This window comes from Geotrypetes seraphini, chromosome 2 (genome assembly GCF_902459505.1).
Source record: "Geotrypetes seraphini chromosome 2, aGeoSer1.1, whole genome shotgun sequence".
NCBI classification, from domain to species: domain Eukaryota; kingdom Metazoa; phylum Chordata; class Amphibia; order Gymnophiona; family Dermophiidae; genus Geotrypetes; species Geotrypetes seraphini.
The window spans coordinates 8,210,517-8,235,032 of record NC_047085.1 but is presented as its reverse complement, the minus strand read 5'-3'; the positions used below and the strand labels follow the sequence as shown (position 1 = coordinate 8,235,032).

Sequence of the window (24,516 nt, the reverse complement as noted above, 5' to 3'; positions counted from 1 at the left end):
TAAACCTCGCGAACTCAGTACTGCAAGTTTAAATAAACCGCCGAAATCTTAAACAGCTCTCAGAAGTTTCGGCTCCCGTCAGCGCATACTTCGCCTCAACTGTAGCAAATTAGGATTTCTTTTTAGATCATTAGCTCAGCTTCTTTCATATATGCTTTCTATATGCTTTCAACAAGCTCAATGTTTGGCTGGTATCATTCACCCTAAGTTTTCTCTTCTCTCCAGCAAACCCTTTCTTCAATCTCCTTCTGTTTCAGTGAAAGTAAAAAGAAATTCTCCGATTCTTGCCTTCAGGGTTCAGCGTCTGCCTCAAACCGCCATTGCTTTACCCTTCTTTAAATTCCCTTCTTTTCAGTTTCTTTCAGTCACGGCAGGTTAAATACTCCTTCAGATCTATTTTACCTATTTTACCAGCTCTGCCAGTCACTCATTCTTAATATCATGCCGTTTCAGCGCCAAAAAAAAGTCGGCAATCCTTTCTTCTGGCTCTCCTCTCACAAGCCCAGTCGCAGCTATGATAGAGGAGAGCAACACTCACTCTAATAATCCTTTTTTACTTCTTTTATTTCAATAATCTATTAAGCAATTAACTTTTATTTGTTCTTAGCGCCTCAGAATTCAATTTTGCCGGTATTTCTCTCTCAGCTTTTTTCTCTCTCAAGCCTCTTTAATTTCGTTTAAAGGTTGGCAACATTCAACGGTTTATTTTTATAAATTATGTTAGTCCACATCGGGACACAATCCTTCTCAATCACTGTTTCACTCTCTCTGCATTTTGTTTACTCACACAGTTCACTATTTCAGCGCTGCAGTTGAAGTCTCATAAAACCGTTGAAGAAAAAAAACGGCACTCTGCCTTTTCAGCTCCTATTACCTCAGGCTTCGTTTTAGCTTCAGTAAAAGAAGATATTTTCATTTGTCTTATGTTCCGTTTCTTTAGTATTTATTTCTTAATGAAAATTATTTAGAAGGGAATAATTTTTTTATATTCTGTGCCTAGAAGATGAGGAGCTTTGCGATTACGCGTCCATTCGTGTTCGCGTTAAGCCACGCCCTCTCAAATTTAAACATTATTATTACAAATAATAACAAAGAAAGGATTTTACAGACAAATCATATAATAAATAAAAATACACCAATTGGTCACTATATCCTCTAGTCCAGTGGTCCCCAACCCTGTCCTGGAGGATCACCAGACCAATCGGGTTTTCAGGCTAGCCCTAATGAATATGCACTTCTATTATATGCAAATCTCTCTCATGCATATTCATTAGGGCTATCCTGAAAACCCGATTGGCCTGGTGGTCCACCAGGACAGGATTGGGAACCACTGCTCTAGTCCACATCATGGGAGAATAACCTCATCAGCTAGGAAATACAAACATAATCATGATTTAAAATCAATTATCAATGGTGCATAATATTCATTCCGAACTCCTATTCCAGGGGTAGGCAATTCCGGTCTTCGAGAGCCGGAGCCAGGTCAGATTTTCAGGATATCCACAATGAATAGGTATGAGAAGGATTTGCCTCCTTGAAATGCAAGTCTATCTCAGGCATATTTATTGTGGATATCCTGAAAACCTGACCTGGCTCTGGCTCTTGAGGACCAGAATTGCCTACCCCTGTCCTATTCTATTTATTCGATTCATGCAATTTCAAAAATTCACAATCTTTAAATTTCAAAACACATTTACATGGAAACTTAAGATAAAATGTGGCTTCCAGGGCCAATACTCTGGATTTTAAATCCAAAAATGCTTTCCTTTTCAATTGAGTTGCCTTGGTCACATCTGGAAAAATTAAAACTGTATCTCCACGTAATTTTACATGTTTATTTTGGAAATAAGCTTTCATTTATTAAAGATTTATCTATTTCCCTTGCACATGTCACCAATAGAGTTGCTCTAGAATGAATTGTGTCTTGAGAGTCTTCAAGGAAACCCGTCAGATCAAACTCTATTGGTTCTAATTGATCTGTTCCGAGATCAGCGGAAATTTTTTTCTTCTGTGGGATATAGTAGGAATTTGTTATGGGCAAGGTTTCTGCGTCAGTCAGTCTCAGAACTTCTTTAAAATATTTTCGTAACAAAATATCTGATGTTTTTGGAAAATTGTCTAGGCGCAGATTTGTTTTGCCCTCAACATATCTTCCATGAGTTCAAATCGAGTATGAATAATATGTGAATCCTTAACAGCTGAAGAGGAAACCACTTGTAATGTTGTAATTTGGGATTCAGTTATTACAATACATTTCTCCAAAACTTTCAAATTATTATCAACATTTTCTAATTTATGTACTACTTCAGAAAATGTCATATTCTGAGTTACTACTGACTTCAATAACCCCTCCATTCCAGTATTAATCGCCCATAAATTTATTTTTTTTTTTAAATATCTTTATTAGCAATTGCAAAGGGAACATACAACCAAAAAGGGGGTGTAGATAAAAGCATGGTAAAACAGCCAAGTAACTGAACAAGTGAAAGAGCATGGCAACAGTGAGACAAAGTACAAGGACCCCTCGATTGGATGCCCAGCACAATTGACATTTTAAGTAATATAATCCCCCCAGCCAAACACAGTCAAACCCCAACCAACCGGCCTCAAGTCACAACAATCACACACCAGGCACCCAGCAGTCACACCCCCCAAACAACCAAACACATGTGCATGTGCCCACAAATCTTGTAAGGAAACATCCTGAGGCTCTTTCCGGTTTGCCTGTTCGTCTTGAAAAGATAAGGCTTTAGGCGTCTCCCCAAATACCAATAGAGAAGGTGCTAGTTGCACAGGAGAGCCAGACGGAAGAGAAATGGACCCCCTTATCGGATCTTTACCTCCAGATATACTTGGAGGAAGTGGCGGAGTACGCTCTAAAGGGCTGAATGATGCCCCCGAAAAAGAATCAGTGTTCACAATTTGACCAGTCACACTAGGTGTCCATCCATGGGGCCAGCTGAAATAGGCATAGAAACTTTAGCCTTCACTTTTCTCTTCCCCATTGAGAGAGAAAAAGGAAAAATAAAATCTCACTTATCTTCACTATACAGAAGTATTAACTTTCTCTGACTGGGCCCCACCCTCCTGGCTAAGCCAACTAGCTCTTTTTTATTATTCTGGCCCAACAAAGAAGTGCAGCTAAGGAAACCCCGGTTTATTCCAGGCACTCCCTCATAGGGTCTACACTTCCCCCTCCATATTCTCAAATTCCATATCTATGGAGAATTTTTTTTTTCATTTTTCGGGCTATTTTTAGCCCTGTAAGCGCCCCCCCCCCCCCCCCAAGCCTTACCTGGTGGTCTAGCGGGCAGGAAATGGCTGCCTTGAGCTCCCGTAGTCTCTCAAGCCATTTCCTGTGAGCGAACTGCACGGGGCAGGAGCATGGGAAGATCGCTCCTGCCTGAAAACCCACTAGACCACCAGGTAAGAATTAAGGGGGGGCTTACAGGGCTAAAAATATCTGGGGGAAGCGGGGGAGAAGGGCAGAACCGGCCCGAATATTATTCGCGGTTTTCCCATATTCACGGGCCGGCTCTGCCTTTAACCTCCGCGAACACAGAGGGAGAAGTGTATATAGTGATCCTACTACCTCTTGGTCTTATTTTTTTTTAGTTCACTGGTTGAGCTAACCCTAAGGTTGTGAGATCAAACCCTGGTGCTGCACTTTGTAACCCTGGGCAAGTCACTTAATCCTCTACTGCCCACCATTCTGAATGTCAGCTTTGAAATGCCAAAGCCACAAAAAGCAGTATACAAGTCCCCATTCTCTTTCCCTTTCATCAAGCCCAGGACCCTGTTTCCAACAGTGGCCAACCCAAGTCCCAAGTACCTGACAGAATCCCAAAGAGTAGCAACATTCCAGAGCTGAGATTGTGATGTCATAATGCCTCATTCCACCAATAAGAGCCAACCTCATCAGTGATGTCACAATGGTTCGATTGTCCTATACTTGGCTCACATAAGAATATAAGAGCTGCCATACTGGGACAGACCGAAGGTTCATCAGGTCCAGTATCTTGTTTCCAACAATGGCCAACCCAGGTCACAAGTACCTGAAAGAGTAGCAACATTCCAGAGCTGAGATTGTGATGTCATAATGCTTCATTCCACCAATAAGAACCAACCTCATCAGTGATGTCACAATGGCTTGATTGTTCTATACATGGCTCACATAACATAAGAATTGTCATGCTGGGTCAGACTGAAGGTTTGGCTCACTGGTAGAGCTGCTGTCTCTGTACCCAGAGGTTGTGAGACCAAATCCCAGTGCTGCTCCTTGTGATCCTGGTCAAGTCACTTAATCCTCTACTGCCCACCATTTTGAATGTCAGCTTTGAAATAGCGGTATACAAGTCCCCATTCTCTTTCCCCTCTTTGGGTCCATCTTGTGATTCTATTGCCCCTTCCTCTTCTCTTCTTTTGGGATCTATACAGTGGTCTGTCATCCCTTCATGTTCTCTCCTTTAGGGATTCCCAATATCTCTTCTTTCTCATGTAGCACTCCCCCTGGCTTTGATCCCATGTCATTGCTTACATGACTTGTCCTGCTCTATCACATCGCTCTTCACCCAGGAAAATCAAAATGATACAAAGAGAGACTCTTCAGCACCATATAATGTGTTGTATTCCTCTTTCTCTGTTCCCCTCTCGCAGATATTCCAGAAGGAGCTGGGGAAAAGAGCCAGTTGTGTAAAGACCCTGAAGCGCTCCATGAGGGACCTGACCCGTGGCAGCATAAGCACTGACTCCCAGTGGCTGCAGAAGCAGATGGAGGAGCTGAACCATCGCTGGGAAGTGGTCTGCAAACTCTCAGTCGGCAAGCAAGCACGGCTGGAGGCCTCGCTGCAGCAGGTCAGTATACCTTACCTTCCAAAAATTATTCTGATTCCTAAATAAGCATCTACCTTCAGTATCCAACAAACTTCCTCCTTCATTATTAGGTAATTTTTCTTCTGTAACCAGTATATACTGATATTCTCCACTGTACCCTGTTATCACTTGATTCCCTACTATGAAATTCTTTCGATAAAATCTAGATCTCTCATAATTTATAATCCTCTACCACACCATGTAAAGTACATGAATCATTGTTACGTAATTCTCTCGGTAATGTCCAGATCTCTTCTAATTTGTAATCCGCCTAGAACCGTAAGGCACAGGCGGAATAGAAATCACTAATGTAATGTAATGTAATGTAATGTAATGTAATGTAATATAAGGGTAGGAAGAGAGGTGAAGGATAAATACATTGAGGATGATATTCAGATGGCATTTGTTAACATTGCAATGTTAATCAGGTTTTCTATTCAGTTCCAGGTTGGGTCAGTTACCCAACGAGTTACAGGTGGATCAGTACAACTAGCAATACAATTAGGTCATAGTTTTAACTATATAGTTACAAGTACAAGTAGGTGATTGTTGGTTCTTTGTTTTGTCCCGGGAGTTGCATTAGACAGTTTAGAAATGGGCTTTTACACTTATCGTTACAGTTTCTTAGGGTTGGCTCCCTCTCTTGGTACAGAAATGCTTTTAGAAGTTTCCTGAACCTGAGATAGTGGTCACAAGATCGTATGGTAGTTGGTTCCAGCATTTTGCTAATTGATATTGGGTGGATAGGGTAATTTGCCTTGTAGAGACTTTATATCGTTGAATGTTGGGAATTTTAATTGGAAAAGATTTCTGTTGGAGTCAGCCTGGAGTAGGACAGCCAACTCTGTTAGGTAGTCGGGGGCATTCCCTCTCAAAGGCAGTGATACCCAATTTAAACTTGATCCTTGCGGTTATGGGCAGCCAATGTAGTTTCATATAGTAGGGTTGCAGGTGTTCCGATTTGCATTGTCCATATACGAGTCTTAGCGCTGCATTTTGAGCTAGTTTTAAATGTGATAGCAATGTTATAGAGCAAAGAACTAGCGTTATATTACAGTAGTCCCGGATGGTCTCGGGACTCAAGGATCTCCCGTACGAGGAACGGCTGGATAAATTACACCTATACTCACTCGAGGAATGCAGAGAGAGGGGAGACATGATCGAGACGTTCAAATACCTCAGGGGCCGTATCGAGGTAGAAGAGGATATCTTCTTTTTCAAAGGTCCGATGGCGACAAGAGGACATCCATGGAGAATCAGGAGCGGTAAATTGCGCGGCAACACCAGGAAATACTTTTTCACCAAAAGAGTAGTTGATCGCTGGAATAAACTTCCACTTCAGGTGATCGAAGCAAGCAGCGTGCCTGATTTTAAGAAGAAATGGGATCGTCACGTGGGATCTCTACGCAGAGTTAGATAGGGGAGGGTCATTGGGATGGGCAGACTAGATGGGCCGCGGCCCTTATCTGCCATCATTTTCTATGTTTCTATGTTTCTAGTCTAGTCGAGGTAGGATTAGGGATTGTACTAAAATTCAGAAAGCCTCTATTTTGAAGTGTTTTCTGATGGATCTTAGCTTTCTCATCACAAGGAAAGATTGTTTTATTATGGATTGTACGTGGCCTTTCATGGATAGGTGGTTATCAATTTCTACTCCCAAGATTCAGGATTGTAGCTCTAATGGGTATTTGTGTCGTCTACTGTGATCCTTGGAGTATAGCTTGGGTTAGCCAAGGTTTAAAGCAGGAAGAACAGGTGTAACCAACTAAGATCATTCTGGTTGCCCATCACAATCGCTCACACAAGATCACATTGACATCCCGGATGTCTTGATTAGAGAAGACCGACGGATAACGGTGTCTCAGTTGGGTGCAAATTTAAATATCAGCTATGGATCTGCATGTGCCATCATGCATGATGACTTGGGATACGAGAAAGTCTGTGTATGATGGGTTCCCAAACAGCTGACTGATCTGCACAAGCAACAGCGTGTGGAGGTTGCGACCCAGTCCCTGAGACAGTATGAAGAAGATCTGAGTATTCTAGAGAGAATTGTCACTGGCGACGAGACATGGCTGCATAACTGCGACCCGGAGATCAAGTTCCATTTCCTTTAACCCCAGCTGAGGCAGGGGTGTCTCCCCTCGAAGCCCCATAGCTGTCCTAAGACTGTGACTCTTGAAGCTTCGGGCTCTGTTCCCTGCCACAATAGATTAGAGGGAATATTAGAGGCGATAACATTGGTTGGATTTAAACACTGATTATAGGGATCGGTTTAAATGGTGATCTCAAAAGAGAGAAAATGTTGGTAACTCATGGAAAAGTTATTTAGTTTTTCACCGCCTTGATTTGGTCTTAAAAAAAGGTATTATGTTAAATTTAATAAGCAACAAATTGTAAATAAAGCTTTATACAGGAGGGAGAGTTTAGGTTTAAGAAATGATGGAGACAGTCATGAGAGGGTATTAGCAAATAGAGGTGAGGGCCAATAGTCTTTGTATATGAAATCATTGGCTATGAGATTTCATATTGTTTCTTTTCCTATCCAAACTAATAAAAATGATGACTGTTGCCCCCAAAAAGCTGGGCTGCAAAGAGAGAGGCATAACCAGCAGAAGAAAGGAGCTGTCCCTGTACAAATCAGTGGTGAAGCCCCACTTGAAATACCGTGTCCCAATTTGGAGGCCGTATCTCCCCAAAGATGTAAAAAGCCATGAGGCGATTCAGAAGAAGGCAACAAAAATGGTGCCATAAGACGTATGAAAAGAGACTGAAGAACCTGAATATGTGTAAGCTGGAGAAAAGGAAGAGAGACAAGTGATATGATAGACATTTAAGGACTTGAAAGGTGTTAATATTCAAACAGACCTCTTCCAGAGTAAAACTAGAGGACAAGAATGGAGGTTGCAGGGAAGTAGACTTAGGAGTAACGTCAGTAAATACTTTTTCACTGAGACGGTAGTGGATGCCTAGAATGCCATTTCGGAGAGGTGGTAGAGTCAAAAATGGTGAATGATTTCAAATGTGTTTGGGATAGACACAGGGGATGCCTAAATAGAAATGCCTTATCTTGGGCAGGAGTGGTGGGAACTGAGGCTGATGTGGGAAAGAGTTCTACGGTCTGGGTTCCACAAATGGCGAGAGGCTAAATCCCTTATGGGGGATCTGAGGCTGATGCCGACAGACTTCTATCCCGCAACTGATATGAGATAGGTGAAATTTCAACAACTCCAGTATGTTAAATCATTTTATTGTCATGTGCTGTGAGTGGGGTGCTGTACAGTTTAGGGGGACAGGAAGGTATCTTGACTGGTAAGTTGAATACTTGGAGTCTTGGTTATAATCGTGGATCATTCCCGTCATTTTTGGCCACCCATATGGTTGGAATTATGATGACTTCACACTCAGCATTTAAACAAGGGTGACTTAGGCCTATACAGAATGGCGGGCATGGCTCTGGGCACCTTATTGGGCAGACTGGATGGTCCGTGAGGGTATTTTTCTGCAGTCATTTACTGTTTTAAGAGAGAGTGGCCCTATCCTGCACTACTTTGGCTAGGAATAAATGATGTTCATTCTAAGGGATTTCATTAACCTGTGATATCTGACATTACAGGTTAGGAAACATTTCTGACTTGTAAACTGTCAGGTTATTTTTTATTTATTTATTTTTACCACTGTTTAAATATGGGTGGTCTTAGTTCTAAATGTAATCACATGACCCTTCTTTGAATATTAAACTCTAAATTTAACTAAACTTTGTTTGTAAGGATAGACTATGAACTTTGGGGAGGGGGGGGTTTCTTCCAGTTTTTCTAATTCTGACATGAGTTCTCCGACAATGAACCAATAAATAAATTATTTTTTTTCACAGACTACTTAGCATCCACCTTGTGGTATACATTTGCTCTGAGCCTCTGATAGAGGCTTTTAGGAGCTGCCATGCTGCCTGAGAGCATTGTGTCCGCATGGCTGGGCCTTTTATGTTTATTCCTTGCTTGTGCCCTGTATTGTATGTACATTTCCTTTACAGAAGAGAAGGGTCACCTCTAGTTACTGTCCCATCCAGTTTCCATGTATTGCTCAGAACTAACACACCTCCTGTGTTTTCCAGGATTAGCTACTCAGGGTATTCAGAAATGTTCCCATCACTGCTCAGTGAATATAGGTGTCCTATACTACACATTTTGTGGTCCTGCTCTCTATGCCTGTTTCCCTCATTTCCGTTTCTCAGGCAGAAGAGTTTCACACTCTGGTGCACTATTTCCTGGAACGTCTATCTGAGGCTGAGAGGACCCTGAAGTATGGTGTAATCCCAGAGGAAGAGAAGGCTTTGCAGGAGTGCCAAAAGCAGCAGCAGGTGAGTAAGAGAAATAATAGCAAGAAGAATACTGAATCTTCATCAGTGTTACTAGGTGCTGTCAGAAAGGGGTGGGGGTGGGGGGATTATCTACCCTAGCTCTGGAAGAGCTCACTGTGTGTTAGTTTAGTGGCCAGAAATCATTTGCCCCAGCTTTCAGCTTCAAAGTTGGTAAATCCATAAAAAGATTGTGAGAAATTGCAGGGGGACTTTGCAAGACTGGGCAAATCGATTAATTACTGAGATGTCAAAATATGACCATATCCTCCTTAAAAAACTCACACTGGTTACCTATCGAATTCTGAATTGTGTACAAGATTCCGACAATAATACACCATGTACTTTATGACGTGGCACCAGAGTACTCGACTCGAATATTGAGAAGATACATTCCAAACCGAAATTTACGATCAGAGTTGACGATGACGTTGATTGAGGAAAACAACCAGGATGTACATTAGAACCCCTCCCCCCCCCAGCAATGCTGCTGTATCTGTAGCAGGGCCAAGGCTTTGGAACTCAATGAAAGGCACATTGAGAATATGTGCAAATTTCAAAACGTTTCAAAAATCACTCGACATGAGCGCCTTCTCTTGATGGTTTCAAATTGATAGATGATGGAGTATTGTCATAAGTATTGACAACAGATGATGAATTTTATGACATGATCTTATTGTTGATCTTTGATAAATTGGTAGAGTCTTTTGTTACCTGCTTAGGATTTAAGTGGGATAGAAATTTTTCAAATAAATAAATGACCGATGAAATTGAAGTGGACAATTCCAAAGTGATGCAAACTGGAAAGAATAACCCACATCATAGCTACTTGTTGCTAGGTTCCACATTGGGGGTTATGAGCCAGGAAAATGATCTAAGTGTCATCATAGACATTATGCTGAAATCAAACAGAAGGTTTGGAATTAATAGGAAAGAAATAGAGGATAATTAAAGAATGTAATAATGCTTCTGTATCTCTCTATCATGCAACCACATTTTGAGCAATGATCTAACTGACCTTCTCAGTCTATCCCCAGATCCTAACGCTTCATCTAATTAACTATCTTGTAATTTCACTGGGTATGTCCAGATCACCTCTTTTGTAATCCGCCTAGAGCCACAAGGTATTGGCGGAATAAAAGACACTGATGTAATGTACGGAGAAAGGTGACCGACATGATCAAGGGAACGAAACAACTCTCACATGAAGAAAGGCTAAAGAGGCCTTGGTTGTTTACTCTTTCCAAAAGAACAAAGACTAGGGGGACACTAAGAAATCATAGCTAACAGGTTGGCACCGGTTTCACCTTCTTTAATAGCCGAATCACAAGTGAGTTTTGTCAACGATATAGAGTTGTCTCCAAAAATATGAAATGCATTCTGACAGCTTTGGAAAGGGCATAGTGAGGTGGCTCCCTCTCACTTCTCATTAGCTTTGATAGAGTGGTGTAGGGGGCTCCTCTTTGGCATTCTGAGGGCCTGTGGAATGGGACACTTATTAGGGCCTAAAGGAAAAGCATGGGCTAATGATATCCTATCGGACACATTTTCCATTCAGAGGGGAACTGGTCAGGGTTGCCCTCCATCCCCTTTAATTGGGGAAATCCAGAGATTCACAGTTTGAAAGTTCGCAACAACATATTGTCACATACTTCAAATTTGTGAATAGAATATGCCCCAGTCCGGGATCTAAAGTTGCTCACTAAAGAATGACACGGTGGTTGTTACCCGCACTAGCCGCAAGTAGCTGCGGGTAACCTGCCAAAACGGGGAAAGAAAAAATAGTGGTCGCTGCGGGGATGGGGACAAGGCCATTCACCGCCCCGTGGAGCGGTGAATGGTCTTGTCTCCGCAGTGAGGCAATCAAGGATCGCGCGGTCCAGCAGCCTCCACCAGCCGGATCGCAGCGTTCCGCCATCTCCCTCCCTCCACCTCACCTTAGATGCAGAGTTTGCCGGCTTTCTTTTTTGCCCAGCCGCAGGCTTTCAAAAAGCCGCGCACATGCGGCTGCTCGAGTTGTTCAATCTTCTCCTCTGCTGCAACTTCCTGTTTCCGGTTGCGTCAGAGGAGAAGATTGAACAACTGAGCAGACGCGCGTGTGTGGCTTTATGAACGCGTACGGCTGGGCGAAAAAGAAAGCCGGCAAACTCGGCATCTAAGGTGAGGTGGAGGGAGGGAGCTGATGGAACACTGCAATCGGGCGGGAGGGGGCTGGTGGACCGCGTGTTCCCGGCTCACACTAGGAAGGAGGGAGTGAAAGGGAAAGAGATTATGGGCCAAGGGGATGAAGAGGGAGAGAAAGAAACTCACAGCAGGAAAGAATGGGGAGGGCAGGCAGGTGAGCCAGATGCTGGAAGCAGGGGGGGTGGGGAAAGAGGGAAAGAAGCGAGACACATTGGTGTGGAAGAGGAAGAGAGGGGAAATCTGGACACAGGAAGGTAACAGAAACAGAGGGGAAATTATGTGCATGGGGGCATAGGGACAGAGAAATAAAGGGGACATAGATGCCATGGGGATGGTATATGGACACAGGGGGGGCAATGCCAGATACATAGGGGAGATATTAGAAATGGGGAAAATAGGAACACAGAAGTGAGATTGTGTGGGGACCGAGCTCGCAGGCTCCAGCGGCTTGCACAAATTACATTGTAACGTGCCACGATAGTAAGAGGGAGGACGGTAGATAGGTCGCGCAAGAGGAGCTGAAGGGTGGTAGAAAGGAACAGATGGTGAAGGAGGGAGGGAAGGGTGGTGGTGAAAAGGAATAGAACAGACATTGAAGGAGGATAGAGAGGAACAGACCCTGAAGGGAAATGTGGAAGACAGAGTGGGGAGAAGACGCTGGAAGGGAAGAAGACAGATGCTAGACTATGGGGGAGCGGAGGGAAAAAGATGGGTTCCAGACCAATTGGGGGGGGGGGATGAAGGGAGAGGCACAGTAACAGAGCAAATGGAAGACGCAGAGAGAAGACACACAGTGGATTTAAGGAATTGAATGAGAAGATGTGGAAAGCAGAAACCAGACAACAAAGGTAGAAAAAAAAATTCTATTTATTTTCTTTTTCTTTTTGCTTTAGGATAAAGTAGTATATTAGTTGTGTTGATAAAAATTTATAAATAAAGCCCTGCCAGCTGAACATCTCTTTCTCTAGTTCAGCAGCAGGAACTTTAATTTATAAGGAAGGAATAAGCTAGATATTGCAGTACTGAGGCTTGTATAGATGCTGTGGGGACGGTGACGGGGCGGTCAATGGGATGGCGGTGACGGTGATGGGGTGGTGAAGGGGACGGTGAGTCGGGGACGGGACAGTGACAGGGACAGATTTATTTCCCTGTGTCATTCTCTATTGCTCACCTTTTCCTCTGTAAACGGTTGTGTGTACAAAAGATTCTTTAACAGAATTTCATCTTATGAGACAGGCGTATGGGATAAGAATTTGGATTATCTGATTTTAAGCTCCAATTCCTATTCAGCTTTCCGAAAACAATTCTTGAGAGTTTTATGCATCAGTGGAGTGGACATGTCCTCCTTTTCAAAACCCAGCACTTTGTCCGGGTTTTGAAAAGAAATCGCGTTCGGAGGGGGTGACATCACACGCATGGCATCCGCACATGCCTTCCGGGGATGGGATGTGTGAAACTGGGCGGACCTGGGGACAGGTCTATTTGTCCGGATTTGACTGACGTAATCTCTCCCTCACTCATTCAGTGTAAATTGTCAGATAGCACCGATTTCAAATTGGTTCCTTACCACAAGAGGTCTCGCTTCTCCTCTTCTTTCATCTCCAGGAACTGATGAGTGTCCTGCAGTGTCAGAAGCTGGCCCTGGACTGCATACTCTCTCTGGGTGAGGAAATCTTGAACTGCTGTCATCCTGAATCCATCATTACCATCAAATCCTGGCTCAATGTCACCAAAAGCCGTTACCAGGAGGTGAGAGCTGCTATCCTATTCCCCCCCCCAAAATTCTTTTCTTCCTTGGTCCACTGCGTTCCCTTCTACGCTCTCTCCCTCTCTCTCTTCCTACCATCAGAAGGAGTGTCTCGGAATTGATTAGTTTTGTGTTTACCATGACAGTAATGGATGTTACTCCTAAGCCAGGAAAATAAATGTATTGGGATTTATTAACACTTTTAAGAAGAGATTCCCCCAAAGTGGTGTACAGCAGGTATGTTTTAATTAATTAATAAATTTCATCTTCTATCCCATTCTCCCCCAACGAGCTCAGAATGGTTTACAGGTATAAGGATGCATTTGAGACTTAGATAGGATAATTCGTTTATCATTAATGCTTATGCTCTAATACATAATTTTAATCAGACCTTATGTATAGGTCGCAATCTTCTTTACTTGTCATGATTACTCTTTGTTAACCTCCAGATGTTTTTTCCCTAAATGTTTCTTTATTTTCTTTAAAGATTGTAGTTCATCCCCCTTTCCTTTTGTATCGGTAATTATTTGTACGTATATACTGTATATTTATTTGTATAAAATTGTTTTTTTTGTCTCTTATTTTTAAATTGTCATACGCATTGAAGTACTTGACATTGCGTGTACATCAAAGTTTTAATAAACTTGGAACTTGAAACATATATAATATACAGTTAACATAAATGACATATACAATACAGTACGGAGAGGAGAGACCGATGCCTAGAGCCAGGAGAAGCATCGAACAGCATGGAACCCGGCCTATTCTCTGCCATGAAGCTGGCATCTGAAGCGTATATGAAAACCGCTCTCCCCGCTTTCCAGATGTGCCGGTGGACAGCTTGGAAATAACTATAAAATATGAAATAATTATTGGATGCAACAGCTTTAAATAGGGAGGAGCACCCCGCTAACGCGAAACTCGAGTCGAAGGGAGGCAAGGTGGTTTTCATCACAATGGGTCGTTAAGGGGTGATTGAATTATAATGCCATATGCTAGAATTAGTGGGAGTCACGTTCGACTGTAAACTTACTTACATTATATTACATTAGAGATTTCTATTCCGCCATTACCTTGCGGTTCAAGGCGGATTACAAAAGATTTATGAAAGGGGGGTTACAATGGAAGAACATTTGTCATTACTAACGTTGAAAAGAGTAGATCATTTGTCAGTATTTGAAAGGTAAATAGTGGAGAGGAGTAGGTCAAAATTTAGGAAGACGGGGAAACTAAAGGAAGATCATTTGTTGGGGTATTTTTGAGGTTGTTTTTTTTAATCAGGTTGTACAATGGAAGAACATTTGTCATTACTAACGTTGAAAAGAGTAGATCATTTGTCAGTATTTGAAAGGTAAATAGTGGAGAGGAGTAGGTCAAAATTTAGGAAGACAGGGAAACTAAAGGAAGATCATTTATTGGGGTATTTTTGAGGTTGTTTTTTTTAATCAGGTTGTACAATGGAAGAACATTTGTCCTTTCTAGAGTTGTTGAGAGTAGATCTTTTGTTATTTCAAGAGTTGTAAAGACTGGAACATGTCAGGATTGTTTCAGGAATTTCTTGAAGAGTATGGTTTTTTAGTTCTTTTCTGAATACTTATCACTTACATATTAGTACAGTGGTCCAACGCTGCTTCTATCGATTGCGCATGATTAAAGCTTTAGCAAAATTGTTAGAGCCTGCGTCCCTGAACATTTTAATCCCTTCCCTTGTTATTTCATGCATAGATTACTGCAACGCCCTCCTCAAAGGCATAACAAAATAGGAAATAATACAACCATGTTACCCCTCTTTTACATAAAGCTCATTGGTTACCAATAGAACATAGGATCACCTATAAGATTCTTCTACTAACTTTTAAAACCAGAGAAAATAACCAGCCAGAATTCATTAATAACCCCTATAATCAAACAAGGACTTTAAGATCTACGGCCTACAACCTTCTTACCATCCCCTCATTGAAACATATCAGCACAATGAGGACTACAATTTTCTCTGTTAGCATCCCGTCTCTTTGGAACAGATTCCCAAATTACTTACGTGAAAAACCAACTCTTGCCATTTTTAAGGTGAAGTTAAAGACTTTTCCTTGATGCTTTTGTAACTTAAACTGTCCTTTTAAGGACGACTTAGATTCAAGAAAGGTTTTGACCTTCAGTTCCCCCTCTCTTTGTTATTCTTTCCCTTGTGTGTTCTCTTTCTCTCTATCAATTGTAGTTCTAACCCTTCTTCCCTTTTGTTCCCGTTCGTCAATGTCTTTAAAAATTGTCATTACCCCGGTCTGTTTCTGTTTAAAATGTATTTTATTTGGCATATTGTTTTGGCGTTTTTGTACACTGCCTAGAAGGCGTGATTGGGTGGTATAAGAAATGTTAAATAAACTTAAAACTTGATACATTTAGAGTGAGTATTCAGTACTTGGAGGGTGGTGTATGGGATTTTCAAGTGCCATGATGGTCCCGGCAAACAACCAGCGTTCTGAAAACAAAGGCTAACCCTAAATATGTGGAAACGAATGCCATGACTTTCACATGGGCAGGAGTCAAGCTATGGAATGGCCTTGTTGGCCACATTCGAAAATTTGGAGAGAGGAATTCATTCAGGGAAACGTTACAGACTCAACTATTTGTAGATGCATTTCTCTGAGCAGTTGATTTTATGTAAGACTGAATTGGTCTGTTTTTATTTTTATCTTGTTTAGATTCTTAATATTTTATGTATGTAATTCCTTGTAAGCCGTTTTGGAAAAAAAACGGTCTAGAAACTTTGAAAATAAATAAATAGTACGTTTGTTTGTACTTCATAGCACTATATAGTTAGTTGGTGATCTGAGCACTTTAATTGCAATTTAATTGAAGTATTTATTTATTTTGGATATAAATAACAGACACTATATAGTTAGTTGGTGATCTGAGCACTTTAATTGCAATTTAATTGAAGTATTTATTTATTTTGGATATAAATAACAGACAGTAAGAACGGGTTGCGATTGCTCATGGCCTAGTATGACATATACACAGTCCAAACCTAATATAAATATTATGTAAATGAGGAGAAATGGATGACCACTGAGGGACCCCCATAAAAAGAAGAGGAAAAAGCATCTCCGAGAACTTATCACCTATTTCTTAAGTACCCGTTAAACCAATTAAAAACAGTACATACCGTAATTCTGAATTCAGATAATTTGGCCAAGAAAAAAAAAATCATGATCCACTGCATTAAGTTGAAGTTTCAAGTTTATTAGGTATTTGCTGTAGTTTCATCCATCAAAGGATATCTGAGTTGTTTACAACATCGTACACCAACAGGGAAGAAAATACCAAAGTTAAGTAGAAGAAAATAAGGGTAAAGAGATAAAGGGTTGAGTAGGGGGAAAATAGAACTACAATAATAGGCAGAAAAGAGGGGCATTAAAGAGAAGGGGCGCGAAAGATGGCTTCTGTGGGTGGGACCCTCGATAATGGAGAGGAAAAAGTCATACTAAGCAAATAATACAAGGGAATAAGAGACTCCGTCAAAATCATTCTAAACAGAACAGTCTTGAATTTTCAACCAACGTCCTACATGCCGAGCGTTATTCTGCCACTGTAGCTGAAAAGAGTGTTAGCTTATTTGAAAAGTGTCAGTTTGCAGAATCGTAATGTTATGTTTTGACATTGTGTCAGATCGTTGATTGAACCATGTCAATGAAAGTGTGCAATTTTCAAGTGCGGAACTCCGAGCCCTCGTGAAGTTCCTATTTCTGCAGAAGAAAACTCCAAAGGAAATCCATGAATGTATGATGCAAGCACGGAATGACAAATGCCTGTCATACTCCACAGTGAAGAAGTGGTGTGCAATCTTTCAGCGTGGAGATTTTGAGATTGAAGATGCAGCAAGGTCTGGGAGGCCTCAAACGGTGTCAACTCCTGAAATTATTAACCATGTCCTTGACCTGATTCTAGCAGATCAGTGAATAGAAGCATGATGGCAGATAAAGGCCAAATGGCCCATCCACAGTAACCATCTCTTTCTCTCTCTGAGAAATCCCAGGTGCCTATCCCAGGCCCTCTTGAATTCAGACACAGTCTCTGTCTCTACCACCTCTTCCTGGAGACAGTTCCATACATCTACCACCCTTTCTGTAAAAAGTATTTCCTTAGATTATTCCGGAGTCTATCACTTCTTAACTTCATCCTATGCCCTCTCAAAGCAGAGCTTCCTTTCAAATGAAAGAGGCTCAACTCATGCACATTTACATTACATAGCTAAAACAATTGCTGAGCTACTACAGATATCCAGGGAATGGGTTGGGTGTATAATCCATGAGCAGATGGGTATGCAGAAGCTATCAGCCAAGTGGATGCCCAACTGTTTGAATACCGACGAGAAACGATGTTAACTGGACACTTCCAAGTTGATTTTGCAGCATTTTCAGTGAGCTGGTGCCAACATTTTGGAATGACTTGTTACTGTTGATGAAGCATGGTTACACCACTATGATCCTGAGACAACAACAGTCCATGCAATGGTGGCACTCAGGTTTTTCAAAGCCAAGGAAATTCAAGACCCAAAAGGCAACAGGAAAGGTCATGGCCACAGTATTTTGGGATCAGGAAGGTGTTATAATGACTGACTCTCTTCCAAGGGGCAAACAGCTAGTGCAAAATACTACTGGAACATGCTGTGCTGATTAAAAGAGGCATTGAAAGAAAAAAGGAGAGAGAATCTGCAGAAAGGACTTCTCATATGGCAAGACAATGCATCCGCTCATAAGGCTGGCAAAACAATGGATGCTTTGGTGCAGTTGGGATTTCAGTGCATAGACCCTACCAGATAATAATAATTTTATTCTTCTATACCGCCATAGTCAGATGACTTCTAGGCAGTTCACATCGAAGAGGGCTGGACAAGGAATGGACAGAAGGAAAATATAAATCTTCTGTGCTTCTCCCAGACTTTATCCCTCACTCCCCCCTCAGCTGTGCTTCCCCCAGGCTTTACCCCTCACTCTCCCCCATGGCTAAGGATCTTCTGTGCTTCTCCCAGGCTTTACCCTCCACCCACAGCTAAGGATACCCTATGCTTCTCCCAGGCTTTACCCCTCACTCCCCCCTTCAGCTAAGGATCATCTGTGCTTCCTCTAGTCTTTACCCCTCACTCCCCTCCACAGCTAATAACAACTTTATTCTTCTGTACCGCCATAGTCAGATGACTTCTAGGCGGTTCACACCGAAAAGGGCTGGACAACCAGCGAATTACAAAAAGTAAATGGTGAAGGTACAACATATTTTACGAGGAACAGACAGAAGAAAAATATAAATTTGTAAGGCTTCTGATTAGGAGATGAATCGGTCAAACAGTACGGTTTTAATTACATTCCGAAAGGCGCCGTAGGTCAGCCTGGCTACTCTGATGTAGTTGCCCAGCCAGGACGGCTGTTTGCTTGGAACATGACAGATCTGTCCCAAAAGGATTTGTATTTGCAGCCGGTGTCCTTGGGTATGCAAATGTGTTACAGTTTCTTCTTCCATCTATTTTCTGTTTTCAAACCTTAAAAACAGTTTGAAAGGTGACAATTTTTGAGTGATTCAGAGACGATTGCAGCAGCGGAGCACTATTTCAGTGACCAGACATCAGAGTATTTTGTGGAAGGGTTACAGACACACTTCAGACATGATGTGCCAAGTGTGTTGAACTTAGGGGGTGAATATGTGAACATAAGAATTGCCGCTGCTGGGTCAGACCAGTGGTACATCCTGCTCACGCGGTGGCCCCAAGGTCATGACCAGTGCTCCAAATGAGTCCAGTCTCACCAGTTTAGCAGGAACTTGTCCAACTTTGTCTTGAAACCCTGGAGGGTGTTTTCCCCTATAACAGACTCCGGAAGAGCGTTCCAGTTTTCTACCACTCTCTGTGGAATAACTTGTAAGCTTCATGGCTCTATGTCATTCCTTTCTTGGTTGGGCTGAGGACGTTTCAGCACTCCCTCATATACAGTATACGTAAAACCTAAAAGCAGTGGCAGCCTCACAGGAAGAGGGAAGGGGTAGGTAAGGTGAGAAGCAGGGAGGGTTGGGTGGGTGAGAGACAGAGAGATGGACAATAAGGTAGACTTTGATAAGTCCTATCTTGTGGGTATCAAAATATTCCCTTTCCCCAGCAACCATGTGCAGTTCTCGTCTCTTTTTCCTTTTCCTCCCCTGTGTTCATGTCCAACATCTCCCTTCTTCCTTTCCCCATTTCCAACACTTGTCCCTCCCTTCCTCTGCCATCCAGCACTGCCCCTTTCTCTCTCTGTCTCTTTTCCCCAGCCATCCAGCATGGCTCCTTGCTCTCCATCATCCATAATGGATCCATCCAACCCTATTTCTTCCCCCTCCTATCCATCATCATCATCACCTGTCTCTCTCCCTCTACCATCCAGCCTTGCCCCATCTCTACTCTATCTCTGAACCATACAACATCACTCCATCTCTCTCCCTCCCCACCACCACCATCAAAACAAAACCCAACCTCCCTTATACCCAACCATCTAGTATTGCCTTGTCTCCCCCATATACTGCATTGCCCCATTTCTTCTCTCTCCTCCCCTATATTCTGCATTGTACTGTATCCCCTAGTTATTCTTCCTTTGTGTCTATGTTTACAGGTTTTGAACTGGGCTGAACAGCAGGGAGAGCGCATCCAAATGCAGAGTGTGTCACTAGCCACTGAGCGAGAGGAAATAGCCCGGCTAATAGACTGGATCACTGCCGCAGAGGAATCCTTGAGCTTGAGAGACCAGGATCCACTACCAAAGGAGATGGAAGCGCTGGAGGACTTGATTTCACAGCACACAGTAAGCAGCAACCCCTTCCCTTCAGACTCCCTGTATCCGGGCACATGTGTCTTCTAAGGCTCCCTCCTTTCCATCAGAAGCACCCGGATCAAAATGATGATCTTGCCTGTGGTTTGTTACCAAATGGGTATGATACCAGTTTTTTTTCAGGGGTCTTTCTACCAAAATTTAAATAGTATTTGGCTGGGTAAAATTGTTAGAATTGCTTTAGTGTCTACAAAGACCAATTGCGGAGGGAAGGGTAAATTTTCCCAATTTTTATAGATATCATCAATCCTATATTATGCGCCAAGGTATGTGTTGGGTCCTTCCAGAGCCCACTGAAAATATTCTAGATTGAATATGGTTGGAATGGCGACTCATGTTTCCTCTGTGACTAAACCCTGTTCTTAGTATCAAAATGCCTAGGATATATAAAGAAAACAGAATATTAGTAGATACATGGAAAAGATAAGTGAATAACCTAACACCTATTCCAATACATAAATCAACAAATCAAACTATATGGCTTAACTCCAAGATTCAAATTGGCAGATTTAAGATCATCTGGAAATATTGGGTAATGGCAGGTATACGTACTTTAGAGGATGTTATATCTAATGGTAAGCTGCTTGACTTTTCATAGTTGCAACATAAATTTGGCCTTAATAAATCACAAAGTTTTAGATGGTTGCAGCTGAAGCAGGCCATTCGGGAGGGGTTCCCTGAATGGAAAAATCTCAATAATCAATATAGGTTGGAGTTCTTATGTTTTCAGGTGGACTTCCTGGGATACCAGGCCGTACAGTGGTATAAACGGATATCTGGATTCATGAATAAAAAACCAAGTACTGGTCTTTGGGACATTTGGAGCGTTGAGATCAATATCAAATTACGGCGTCTCAGTGGCCACGAATTTGGTCTTGGAGGATGAGATGTGCAATGTTTGCATCAATGAGACAAACTTGGTTTTTTCTGTTCCATAGAGCATTTTGGACCCCTGTTCGTTTACAAAAATTAGATCGCTCTAAGTCTAATAGATGTTGGTATTGTCATCTCGAAGCTGGGACTTTAGATCATCTTTATCCTATTGTCTATTTATTTTGGATTTTTGGAAATCAATATGGGGCCAAATAAATAGGTTATTAGAAAATCCGGTGGCTTTAATAATAATAATAATAATAACTTTATTTTTCTATACCGCCATAGTCAGGCGACTTCTAGGCGGTTTACAATGTAAGAAGGCTGGACATTCAGCGAATAACAAAGGTCTTAGTACAGTACAATGCTAATACAATACAATAAGTCCACATATAATACAATACAGTGAGTCTAAATACAATACATATACTATTTTATTTGTTATGTCAATGAGAGTGAAGAGTCAGATTTCTTCAAAAAAAATAATAAGCTTTTACTTATTATGACAGGAATTGCCATTCAACAGATTACATTTAATTGGAATAATTGGAGCAGATTAAATTACAGTTTATGGTGGAATTCTTTATGTCATCTATATAAAATGGAAAGAACATTAGCCACACAGAAAGGATATTTTAGTAAATTTCGAGATGTTTGGGGACCATTAACAGATTATTGTAATGAGTAGTTAACATTTTCCCTTAATAATACAATTGAAATGATGGGATAGGGATGGATTCTTTATTAAATGTTTGGATTAATAGGAAAGATTATATTGTATAATATATGTGAATGCATATGATATGGGAGGGATAGGATGGAGGGGATTATAATTTCATTAATTTAAGTTGATTGTAATAGAATATCAAGTGATGTTTTTAAGTTCTTGATACACTTGTTGTAAGATGAATAAATGAATAAAGATTTTTTTTTTTAAAAAAAAAGAAGCACCCGGATCCCACTCCCACTCCCACTCAAACCGGAATGCAGAAGTAGATTTCCGGGCCTTTCTTCTAGTTGGTTAGTTAGGTACCATCGACTCGTGCTTGGGTCCAAGTGACTTGATGAATTACAAATCTAACAAAACAAAAAAATCAGTTTTGTGCTCGTCCGGAAAGGTCCTCCGTCGTCATCCCCATGGTGGTTTTCAACGTGTCCAGCCATCTGATTGCAGGACGCCCTCTTCCCAAACATGATATCCTTTTCCAATGATCTTTCTCTTCCGACAGTGTGACCAAAATAAGACGGCCGTAAGACTTCTGCGCAGTATAAATTCGGTGTGGTCGCCCTTGTCGCATCGAACGCGATCCTCCGCCTCCAGCACTGCCCGTGTGCTTCTGCCCAGATGGGCGGTACGTCGTTAGTCCGACAACTGCGCCAAATCCTGTCCGCTTTCCGAGGCCCTGCTGGGAATGAAACTACCGACGGCAGAGCTTTCAGCTTGACAGAGGCACGCAAGCCCCAGTGGCACACCAAGTGACTTCACACGTTATGTACCTTTCGTTTCTTCACTTAATGGCACAACTGTATGGACTAAGTCAGATTTAGCTGTATTTTCCTCCTTTTCCTTTATTTCTTTCAAGCAATTTTGAAAACCATGAAAATATACATTTAAAATGCTCAGGAAAACTCTACCAAGTAGGCGTTAATAGTCGAAATGTGTGTTGTGCCCAATTCTGTAAGCACATGCATATCTTATACCCAGTGGCGTAGCGAGGGTGCGAGGCACCCCTCCCTTCGTCTTCACCGCCACCCTGCTCCCCCCCTGCCGCAAGGGTGCCTCCCTGCCCTTCCCCCGTACCTCTGGTTGTTCACCACCGCGAGCAGCAAGAACGTCAACGTGCTCCTCGCGACCCCGTTGACTCTCCTGCTGATGTCACTTCCCGGAAGTGACGTCAGCAGAAGAGATGACGCGATTGTGAAGAGCAGGTTAAAGTTCTTGCAGCAGTACAGGGGAAGGGAAGGAGAACACGCGCATGGCGAGGGGAGGAGTGGGAGGAGGGAGGGGCACCCAGGGCGGACCACCCCCACTTACTAGGCCACTGCTTATACAATGCATATTTTAGAGATGAGTCTGCTGTTTTTAGGGTTGCCAAATTTCCTCTTTGAAAAAAGGAGGGTGCCTGGCCCCGCCTGCTCTGCCCCAGTCCCGCCCCATTCTGCCTCTGGCTCCACCCCATTCTTCCCCAGCCACGCCCCTACACGAACCTCCCTGAGCTCAAAGGCCCAATTTGGAAGCCTTTGCGCACGCGTGGACATTGACGCAATGATGTCATACACATGCACAAGAGGAGAGAAGAAGAGTCCCTGCAGATGTCCTTAGGGCATAATGCTCAGGGCTTTACCCCTGATTTAGAAGCCTATTTGGCTTATCAGGGTCATTCTACTCTGTCTGGGGTACCATCAGCTGTTGGTCAAGGGGGTTTGCCCCCTCAGGGCGCAGTGCCACCTTCAAAGGTCCTCTGCAGGAATCGGAGGTCCAGTCGGAGAATGACTGGGAGGCCTTTACTCCCTCAAAAAGAATCATCAGCTTTGGAGGATTCAGGGTCTCAGGATGGGGATCACAGTCAGGACTCTGTGACAGCCCTGCACCTTGGAGAGGACCCGATGGTGTGCCACTTTGCTGGAGGTCATCATAGAATCATTGCGGATTTGAAACTGGAACCCCCGCAAACCTCTGCTGCTTAGCGTTCTGTCATGACCTGGCAAAGCTTGAAAAATGGTCTGAAATTTGGCAGCTAAGATTTAATGCTAAGAAATGTAGGGTCATGCATTTGGGCTGCAAAAACCCAAAGGAACAGTACAATTGACGGAAGAGCGGAACTTGGGTGTGATTGTATGTAATGATCTTAAGGTGGCCAAACAGGCTGACAAGGTGATGGCGAAAGCTAGAAGGATGCTAGGGTGCATAGGGAGAGATATGGTCAGTAGGAAAAAGGAGGTATTGATGCCTCTGTACAAGACTCTGTTGAGACCTCATTTAGAATATTGTGTACCTTCAAAAAGATATAAAAAGGATGGAGTCGGTCCAGAGGAAGGCTACTAAAATGGTGGGTGGTCTTCGTGATAAGGCGTATGGGGTCAGACTTAAAGATCTCAATCTGTATACTTTGGAGGAAGGCGGGAGAGGGGAGATATGATAGAGACGTTTAAAGGGGGGAAGCCTCTGCTTGCCCTGGATCGGTAGCATGGACTGTTGTTACTCTTTGGGATTCTGGAATCTTGTTACTCCTTGGCCTGGTACCAGTGACCTGGACTGGCCACGGTGAGAACTGGCTACTGGACTTGATGGAACATTGGGCTGACCCAGTAAGGCTATTCTTAGGTTCTTAAGAGGATACCTTTTTAATTGGACTAACAAAGCCAATAATTTCTTCTTCATGTGTTTTCTCCCTCAATCTGGCATCTTCTCCCTACCGTTCCCTCACCTTAGCCTGAGTCCAATACTGGCGGCAGTAAGACAAACCCCTCCCCCCCCTTTTTTATTACTTAGAATATCTTCTCAGATTGCAATGGCTACATTTGGCTTTTGTGAAACGCTTCATTTCAGGGGCAGTCTCCTGACAAAGGCTGTGCGCCAGAAGTTTACTGTTTCTTGATTATACCTAATAATGAGCCCAGGATTCAAATAATCA

General features: G+C 42.5%; 1 protein-coding gene across 1 annotated transcript in view; it reads left to right on the top strand.

Annotated features, from left to right (window-relative positions):
- Positions 1 to 24,516, top strand: part of PLEC (plectin) — a 523,889-nt gene that overhangs the window by 446,643 nt on the left and 52,730 nt on the right. Inside the window, 4 exon segments of the mRNA XM_033935291.1 lie at positions 4,657 to 4,854; positions 9,107 to 9,232; positions 13,019 to 13,162; positions 19,793 to 19,981. Coding sequence (XP_033791182.1) covers positions 4,657 to 4,854; positions 9,107 to 9,232; positions 13,019 to 13,162; positions 19,793 to 19,981 — 657 coding nt within the window.